The sequence below is a fragment of the Armigeres subalbatus genome, chromosome 1 (assembly GCF_024139115.2).
Source record: "Armigeres subalbatus isolate Guangzhou_Male chromosome 1, GZ_Asu_2, whole genome shotgun sequence".
NCBI lineage: Eukaryota > Metazoa > Arthropoda > Insecta > Diptera > Culicidae > Armigeres > Armigeres subalbatus.
Window position 1 is genome coordinate 278,332,535 of NC_085139.1, and position 9,927 is coordinate 278,342,461.

At 45.0% G+C, this 9,927-nt stretch overlaps 1 protein-coding gene across 11 annotated transcripts in view; it reads left to right on the forward strand.

Moving 5' to 3' along the window:
• The window catches only part of LOC134207634 (cation-independent mannose-6-phosphate receptor), a 614,852-nt gene extending 605,377 nt beyond the window's left edge, over nucleotides 1–9,475 (forward strand). For 10 of the 11 annotated variants that reach the window (XM_062683380.1, XM_062683378.1, XM_062683384.1 and 7 more), the window contains 3 exons: nucleotides 6,931–7,192; nucleotides 7,686–7,819; nucleotides 8,806–9,475. In XM_062683380.1, coding sequence (XP_062539364.1) covers nucleotides 6,931–7,192; nucleotides 7,686–7,819; nucleotides 8,806–8,889 — 480 coding nt within the window. In that variant the 3' untranslated portion in view covers nucleotides 8,890–9,475. Of the gene's footprint in view, nucleotides 1–6,930; nucleotides 7,193–7,685; nucleotides 7,820–8,511; nucleotides 8,629–8,805 lie in introns of all 11 variants that reach the window. The other variant, XR_009978391.1, reaches the window with a different exon arrangement.
• The last annotated feature ends 452 nt before the right edge of the window (nucleotides 9,476–9,927 follow it).

Here is a 9,927-nt window from a genome sequence, read left to right on the forward strand (position 1 = left end):
ACACAGCACTTTCCTTACGAAAACTAACAGTGCGCGTTGATCCTCCACAAGCATCGTCCAGGTCTCGTGTTCGTAGAGAGCTACCGTTATAATGAGCGTTTTGTAAATAGTCAGTTTGGTACGGCGGCGAACTCATTTCATCGGAGCGTTTCGCAAATTTAAAGTTCGTACGATTTCCTGCCATGATGCGTCTCCGAATTTCTCTGCTGGTTTCGTTATCGGAGGTCACCAGTGAGCCCAAGTGCACAAATTCTTCAACCACCTCGATTTCGTCACCACCAATACAAACTCGTGCTGGGTAGCTTGCATAGTCCTCTCTTGAGTCACTTCCTATCATGTCCTTCGTCCTCGACGTGTTGATGACTATAGTCCATTCTGTTAAGCTTCGCTTTTTAGTCTGATGTAGGCTTCCTCCATCCTCTCAAAGTTACGTGCCATAATATCAATGTCGTCGGCGAAACCAAATAACGGGACGGACTTTGTGAAAATCGTACCAGTCGTGTCAATCCCTGCCCTTTGTATTATTCCCTCCAAAGCGATGTTGAATAGCAGACACGAAAGACCATCACCTTGCCGTAACCCTCTGCGCGTTTCGAAGGGACTCGAGAATGCCCCTGAAACTCGAACTACGCACATCACCCGATCCATCGTCGCCTTGATCAATCGTATCAGTTTGCCCGGAAATCCGTGTACGTGCATTGGCTGCCATAGCTGGTCCCGATCGATTGCATCAAATGCGGCTTTGAAGTCGATAAATAGATGATGTGTGGGCATGTGTTGTATTCGCGGCATTTCTGCAATACCTGACGTACGGCGAACACCTGGTCTGTGGTAGAAGGCTCACCAATAAATCCCGCCTGGTACTGCCCCACGAACTCGGTGTTAGTCGGCGGCATAAAATTTGAGAATGTACCTTGTAGGCGGCGTTCAGCAATGTGATTGCGCGGTAGTTGCTGCCATCCAGCTTATCGACATTTTTGTAGATGGTAATGGGACACACGACACCTTCCATCTACTCCTGCGGCAGAACCTCATCCTCCAAAACCTTGGTAATTATCCAGTGTAGCGCTCTAGCCAGTGCCTCGCCACAGTATTTAAAAAGCTCTCCTGGTAGTTTGTCAATTCCAGCGGCTTTGTTGTTTTTCAGCCGGTAGATCTTCACCTGGGTTTCCTCATTACCATACTACCACCGTTGTCTGCTTCATCGCTCGTTCGTAAGTAGGTTCCCGTTTATGTCCTTACACATATCGGGCTGTGGCACGTGGCCCTTACGTGAACGGTTCAACTTCTCATGGAACTTTCGTGCGTTATTAGCGCGGTACAGTTCCGCCGTCTCTTCACGGTCTCGATCTTCCTGCTGGCGCTTTTTCCTCCGGAAAATCGAATTTTGTCTGTACCGCGCCCGTTTGTATCGTGCCTCGTTCGCCCTCGTGCGGTGTTGCAGCAATCTCGCCCATGCTGCATTCTTCTCCTCAACTAACTGCTCACATTCGCCATCATACCAGTCGTTTCTCTGATCCGGAGCCACCGTGCCTAGTGCAGCGGTTGCGGTGCTTCCAATGGCGGATCGAATATCTCTCCAGCCATCTTCAAGAGATGCTGCGCCTAGCTGCTAGTCCGTTGGGAGTGCCACTTCCAGCTGCTGCGCGTAGTCTTGGGCTAGCCTACCGTCTTGTAGCCGCCCAATGTTTAGCCGCGGCGGATGACTCCGACGCGTATTGATCACCGTCGAGAGTTTTGAGCGCAGGCATACTGCAACGAGGTAGTGGTCGGATTCAATATTCGCACTGCGGTAAGTGCGTACGTTCGTGATGTCGGAGAAGAATTTACCGTCGATTAGAACGTGGTCGATTTGGTTTTCCGTTACTTGATTAGGTGATTTCCATGTAGCCTTGTGGATATTCTTGCGGGGGAAGAAAGCGCTTCGGACTACCATTCCACGGGAGGCTGCAAAGTTTATGCATCGTTGGCCGTTGTCGTTCGATACGGTATGCAGACTAACCGGTCCGATGACCGGTCTATACATTTCCTCCCTTCCTACCTGAGCGTTCATGTCACCGATGACGATTTGGACGTCCCGCTGTGGGCATCCATCGTATGTCTGCTCCAGCTGCGCATAGAACGCTTCTTTCTCGTCGTCGGATCTCCCTTCGTGTGGGCAGTGCACGTTGATGATGCTATAGTTGAAGAAACGGCCTTTTATCCTCAGCTTGCACATCCTTGCGTTGATTGGCTGCCACCCAATCACGCGTTGGCGCATCTTTCCCAGCATCATGAAGCCGGTTCAGCTTTGCATAGGGGACATTGAATCCAGTGAAAATAAAAACAAAGGCAATGGAATGACAATAAATGTAATCCATATGATATGAAATTTATACAGTTTTATTGTTACTCTTATAATGGTCACGACAACCTCTTATAGAGTATCAACAAATTCAATAAAATGTTTTATTGCAGTTTTATTACTACTCTTAATACGGTTTTAATAACTTCTTCTAGATTGGTCCATTAGGCCGGAAGGCTATCTTAATGATGTTATGAAGAGGTTTTGGTGGAGTTATTAGTTTTATTAGCAACTGGTCACGAAAACCTCTTATAGAGCATGATAAATCTTAAAATGTTACTTGGGAAGGCCTGTGCCTCCTTACAAGAGGCTCGGAAGCCTCCTTTCAAGAGGCTCGGAAGCCTCCTTTCAAGAGGCTCGGAAGCCTCCTTTCAAGAGGCTCGGAAGCCTCCTTTCAAGAGGCTCGGAAGCCTCCTTTCAAGAGGCTCAGAAGCCTCCTTTCAAGAGGCTCGGAAGCCTCCTTTCACGAGGCTCGGAAGCCTCCTTTCAAGAAACTCAGAAGCCTCTTTTCAAGAGGCTCAGAAGCCTCCTTTCAAGAGGCTCAGAACCCTCCTTTCAAGAGGCGCCAAAGCCTCCTTTCAAGAAGGCTCCTGTCGGCTCGGAAGGCTCCTGTCAAAAGGCTTGGAAGCCTCTTTTCAAGAGGCTTGGAAGCCTCTTTTCAAGAGGTTTGGAAGCCTCTTTTCAAGAGGTTTGGAAGCCTCCTTTCAAGAGGTTTGGAAACCTCCTTTCAAGAGGTTCAGAAGCCTCCTTTCAAGAGGTTCAGAGCCTCCTTTCAAGAGGCTCGAAGCCTCCTTTCAAGAGGCCTGAAGCCTCCTTTCAAGAGGCCTGAAGCCTCCTTTCAAGAGGCCTGAAGCCTCCTTTCAAGAGGCTCAGGAAGCCTCCTTTCAAGAGGCTCAGAGCCTCGGAAGCCTCCTTTCAAGAGGCTCAGCAGGCCTCCTTTCAAGAGGCTCAGAGCCTCCTTTCAAGAGGCTCAGGAAGCCTCCTTTCAAGAGGCTCAGAGCCTCCTTTCAAGAGGCTCAGGAAGCCTCCTTTCAAGAGGCTCAGAGCCTCCTTTCAAGAGGCTCAAGCCTCCTTTCAAGAGGCTCAGAGCCTCCTTTCAAGAGGCTCAAGCCTCCTTTCAAGAGGCTGGAAGCCTCCTTTCAAGAGGCTCAGAAGCCTCCTTTCAAGAGGCTCAGAAGCCTCCTTTCAAGAGGCCTGGAAGCCTCCTTTCAAGAGGCTCAGAAGCCTCCTTTCAAGAGGCTCAGGCCTCCTTTCAAGAGGCTGGAAGCCTCCTTTCAAGAGGCTCAGAAGCCTCCTTTCAAGAGGCTCAGAAGCCTCCTTTCAAGAGGCTCAGGAAGCCTCCTTTCAAGAGGCTCAGAAGCCTCCTTTCAAGAGGCTCGGAAGCCTCCTTTCAAGAGGCTCAGAAGCCTCCTTTCAAGAGGCCTGGAAGCCTCCTTTCAAGAGGCTCAAGCCTCCTTTCAAGAGGCTCAAGCCTCCTTTCAAGAGGCTGGAAGCCTCCTTTCAAGAGGCTCGGAAGCCTCCTTTCAAGAGGCTCGGAAGCCTCCTTTCAAGAGGCTCAGGCCTCCTTTCAAGAGGCTCAGAAGCCTCCTTTCAAGAGGCTCAGGAAGCCTCCTTTCAAGAGGCTCGGAAGCCTCATTTCAAAAGGCTCAAACGCCTCCTTTCAAGAGGCTCAGGCCTTCTTTCAAGAGGCTCGGAAGCCTTCTTTCAAGAGGCTCGGAAGCCTCCTTTCAAGAGGCTCAAGAGGCTCGGAAGCCTCCTTTCAAGAGGCTCGGAAGCCTCCTTTCAAGAGGCTCAAGAGGCTCGGAAGCCTCCTTTCAAGAGGCTCAAGAGGCTCGGAAGCCTCCTTTCAAGAGGCTCGGAAGCCTCCTTTCAAGAGGCTCGGAAGCCTCCTTTCAAGAGGCTCGGAAGCCTCCTTTCAAGAGGCTCGGAAGCCTCCTTTCAAGAGGCTCGGAAGCCTCCTTTCAAGAGGCTCGGAAGCCTCCTTTCAAGAGGCTCAGGAAGCCTCCTTTCAAGAGGCTCAGAGCCTCCTTTCAAGAGGCTCAGAAGCCTCCTTTCAAGAGCTCAGAAGCCTCCTTTCAAGAGGCTCAGAAGCCTCCTTTCAAGAGGCTCAGGAAGCCTCCTTTCAAGAGGCTCAGGAAGCCTCCTTTCAAGAGGCTCAGAAGCCTCCTTTCAAGAGGCTCAGAAGCCTCCTTTCAAGAGGCTCGGAAGCCTCCTTTCAAGAGGCTCGGAAGCCTCCTTTCAAGAGGCTCGGAAGCCTCCTTTCAAGAGGCTCGGAAGCCTCCTTTCAAGAGGCTCGGAAGCCTCCTTTCAAGAGGCTCGGAAGCCTCCTTTCAAGAGGCTCGGAAGCCTCCTTTCAAAAGGCTTGGAAGCCTCCTTTCAAAAGGCTTGGAAGCCTCCTTTCAAGAGGCTCGGAAGCCTTCTTTCATGATGCTCGGAAGCCTCCTTTCAAGAGGCTCGGAAGCCTCCTTTCAAGAGGCTCGGAAGCCTCCTTTCATGAGGCTCGGAAGCCTCCTTTCAAGTTTCCTTTCAAAAGGGCAGGACGCCTGCTTTTAAGAGGCTCGTAAGCCTTCTTTTGAGAGGACAGGAAGCCTTTTTTCAAAAAGCTAGGAAGGAAGGTCGGCTTCTGCCAAGAGGTTTGACTATCAATAGTTGCGGGAGCATATGTTTAAGCTATTCAGAAGCTGCTTTCAATGCTCTTGATTCAAGAGGCTCAGAAGCCTCTTTTTAAGAGTAACAGAAGCCTTCTGTCAAAAAGCACGGAAAGCTAATTTTAAGAGGCTTGAAAGCCTCCTTTCAAGAGCCTCGGAATCCTCCCTTCAAGAAGCTCGGAGTTCTTCTATCAATAGGCTCAGAAGCGTCCTTTCAAGATGCAACGGAAGCCTTCTTTTAAGTGGCTCAAAAGCCGCCATTCAAGAGACTAAGAAGCCTTTTATCAAAAGCTGCGGAAGCCTACTTTCGAGAGATTCAGAAGCTTCTTTCAAGAGGCTCGGAAGCCTCACTTCAAAGGGCTCGGAATTATTCTTTCAAAAGGCTTGGAAGCCTACTTCCAAGAGGGGGTACCTCAATTAATGCAAAAGTTTGAAGGGGTACCTTTCAAGAAAAAGGTTGAGAACCGCTGCTCTAAAACATTTGGAAGAATATGGGGCTTAAGACCAAAAATGATAAAGTGGATCTATACTTCTATTATTCGTCCAAAACTGACATATGCTGCTCTTGTATGGTGGCCAAACACAAAAGAGGCTACTGCACAGAAGAAGTTGACAAAACTGCAAAGGTTAGTGTCCATTGCTATAACGGGAGCGATGCGTAGCACTCCTTCAAAATCTTTAGATGCAATTTTAAATCTGCTAGCATTGTATGAATTCGTGCAGTTAGTAGCAGAAAAGAATATGCAAAAACTTAAACGATTGAAGTTATTCAAGTCAGGCGATTTAATGTGCCACTTGAGTAGGGTTAAGGCAGGCATTTTCTTCTTATCGTCATAGTCTCAAATATCAATAAAATATAAGCTTTTTTGCCAAATTCATCCGTACCCAATCGTAAGCTTAGGCGAAACGTTCTGCTATAGTGGAGTTCTAGCAAAATGACGATGCTTTCATTGATTTTACCCCTATGACGATGGACGGAAATACCTGCCGTATCCCTATCTCACGATATTTTCAATATGGGCCAGTGATGAATATGAGTGGAGACTGGATGAAACCTGTAGAGAACTATGACATTCCTGGGGGACTGGGGGTCCCACTGTTCGGGACGGTTCCATAAAATTCTACACAGATGGCTTAAAAATAAGAACAAAAACGGGAGCAGGAATCTTCGGCCCTGAGATATCGATCTCAGTGGCAATGGTGTTCCAACGGTGTTCCAAGCGAAGATTTTTGCTATAATGAAATGTGCCAATATCTGTGTAGAGAGAAAGTATAGATATGCAAATATTTGTATCTTCACAGATAGTCAAGCGGCACATCATCCACTCCTTGAGTCTTCAACTTCTTGGGATGGGACACAGTTTTTAGATAGAAAGTAAATTTTAATCGATTCAGTTTAAAATTAAATCACGTTCGCTGTGTTTAATTGCTCCACAGCGCCAAGGTGGAATGCTTCTGTCGGTGGTCCATTGGTGTTTTAAATTAATAATAAATAAATTTTCTTCTTGGCATATAAAACAACTCGTAACTTATTTCGATCATAATCATCCGTCGTGTTCGGATACCAATTTTTTTCAACATATATTCATGACTAACAAATGGCTTCATCTACGAATTCTCTGCCCGAAATCAGATTAATGTCTTCCATTGTTGCTGTAGCGTGCTGCCATTACCAGACATTCAAACAATAGTTATTATCTAATCGTATCACGCTCTGTGGTCATTTCCCATGATTCAATCGTGTTGCCCACCCGATGTTCCAACATTCGATACCAGCCCGAACTTGACGTTGCACGTTCAAAATCAAAATACAAACTATCACTTTTATTCATACAAGCGCCAGTTATGCTCTTCGACTAAATTTCGACAATTAACTGACTGTTACCAGTTCATTAGCGGAATTTTCTCAATGACGTCTTTTTTTCGCTTTCATTACAGCAAAGCAACTGTCACCTGCTGCTGACTCAATTGTCGCCGCATATTTGTACCTTTGTTGGGGCTTCGAGCAACGAAACGGACAGCAATTCACCGGGTGCTGATGCGACTACAGCAACGACGACGACGACGACGATCACTCCATCGGAACCCACAAGCAAAGTGGTGACACCCACCTCCACGGCGAGTCCTGCAAGCAGTGACCCCACTGCCTCAAAAGACGACGCTACTTCTAGCGGTGCTGATGACAACAGTGGTACCTTGGGTAAGTTGACAAAGGATAGATTTTTCCTAAGATGCATTGCAAAAACGCGAAAAAAAAACTACGAAATGTCGGATTGTGTTGGGCAAAATCATTATCATGAGGACATTTGCACACGCATGGATGCTGCAGTTTATAAATTCTTATGAGATCCGAATTCGATTTATGACAGATTTTTTTTCGGATTCTTTATGAATCAAAATGTTTTAACGAAACCCCAAATATTTTCGAGTTCATTTTTAATTCATTCCAACGAGTAATTGACCTTCTATTTTCCATGCGATTCCATTTCGGACCGTCTCGGGTCAAATCAAGTGTTATGACATCCCACAAAAAGACAAATCTAATTTCGCTCGAGTCGTTTTCATTGTGACTCCGCCATCCTAGTCGTGTAACCCTGTCACATGGAAGTTTGATTATGGTTTTGCTTTTGCTCAGTCTCACCAGTCTTGTCATTGTTTTCAAAAATTTCCCGTTTCTCTTCCCCGGCCCCTAGGTATCATCTTGGCCGTGTTGACGCTGATCTCGCTGGTCGGGGCTGGCGGTTTCTTGCTGTTACGAAATCCGGAACGGCGTGACCAGCTGCGGTCGCTGTTTCGCCGACGAAACGTGCTGGTGCAGTATTCGAGGGTAAGTTATAGTTTTGGTAGATATTTTTGGGTGACTTTTCACAACAAGTAGATTGTTTCCGGTAGATTAAAGTAAGTTTTATAAAAGTTTATGTTATTACTTTAGTTTTAAGTTTGTCACATTGAGTCGTTTATTTATCTAAATAAGTAACATTAAATATTTTTGCCACATCTCGATATGGAAGAGATAATGGAGAAATGGAGAAATCTAGTAAAAGTTACTATATTGCTTTGCAAGTTTAGGTTATCGCCTTTCGTCTTACTTTTTACAATGTGAAAACGATTCTGAAGGACCGAAAAAATAGTGGTGCAGCACCCGTCTAGCGTACTGGGAGTTGTGAGTTCGATTCTCACCGGTAGGCAGTGGATAGTTGTGCATATTTTATAAATAGTCTACTCTTCAAAACACATGTTTTCGGACCTCAGTATCGTTTTTCACGTTACTATATTACTATTTCTAATCACCATTGATTTTTTTACGCTGCCGATGTTTGTTTTCCTAAGTTGCATTCAAAAATACACTTTTTGTTACAAAGCCTTTCAAAAAGCGAAATTCAACCAATATCATCCTGGTTACTATTGACCTAGAAGTTTATCACTACTGCTTCCACTGCTCATCGATGCTTTTTGTACACATTTCATACCTTCGTTTTAGTTGTGTTTGTACTTATTTCTTCTTTATTGTTCTTTTAGGACAATTTGGCTGCCGATTTTTAGCTCGTTTCCAATCCCTGCCGTTGCACCTGCACTCGTTTGCTGTGTTTCGTTCTTCACTGTAGCTCCACAGCATTGCCAATGAACCCGCCAAAGGTCATATGTTTTTTCCTAGCTTTAATAAACTAACCTGGATACTAATCGTTACTTGTAGCCCTGCTCGGTGGTTGTCAATTGTCAAGCATAATCTAAACACTAACAGAGGATGTCAATCGAATGTTATCGAAAGCTTAAACTCAAACTAAATATTTTTTGAATTATTCTCCCATTCAGGTTCACACCAGCAATGAAGAGGCTAGCCTGCTGATGAATCCAACGGCGGTTCTATCGGACAGCGACGATGAGATGCTGATTTAAAGTTTTTTTTAAAACATTTTTTTTGCTACGTAACAATGAAAGTCACATGTTCGCGCCTTACACAAGAAGAACAACAATAATATTTTTTGTAAATCTTAATAATGTTAAATGGTAGTATATGAAATGTGATGAAAGACCAAAAATAAAGAGGATTTAGTGTAGGAAATTACTACGAAGAGAGATGGAGGAAAACTGGAGAGGAGGAGAAGTCTGTGGTGATCAACCTATTGAAACGACTTAAAGTAAATAATGATTTCATATTTTTAATCTAATTTTTAGTACACAATTTATATCGCAAGGAGTCCTTTGAGCCCGGCTCAAGTTTTAGGTACTTAAACTTAGAGAAGAAAGAACCAGGCTTTGTAAACTGAGTGAGAATTATTTCAAATGTTTAGTATGTTTATCATCCTTTTACCAGAAACTAATAAAGACTAAAACGGGAAGCATACTGTACTTGAACGGAAGCGTATTGTTAGGAATGTTAGGAAGTTGTAGAGAAGAGAGTAAACTATTTTACATTGCATACCTTATCCTTCTAGATTAGAAATATATGATGTCAACAGATGTGTACATCCTTTTCAAATTATTCTTTGTTAATTTATTTATTTAACGATGACCTTCTTCATGCCTTTTTCGAACAACAAAGTAATTCCATGTTGTTTCCATCGGTACACCTGCAGATCACCACTGCAGACAGAATCACAAATCGACCACGTTCTGATTGATGGACGGCACTTCTCCGACATTATCGACGTGGCGCTAACATCGACTCTGACCACTATCTGGTGATTAGAGGTGTGCGCCGGTCCGATATTCGCCGGCGGCGGCGTTTTCGGCGTTACACCGAAGGCCATTGTAACCGTGAATCGGCGTGGCGATTTTTTTATTACGTTTCCTCAAGTTTTTTTTTTTGCATTTTTCGGGATATTTCCAAGAATCTTTTGAATTTCGCAGGACAAATCTGATGAACTTCCTTATACATATATATATATATTTATTTGAAAATCATTTTCGGGAACTACTTTGTTTTGAGATTTT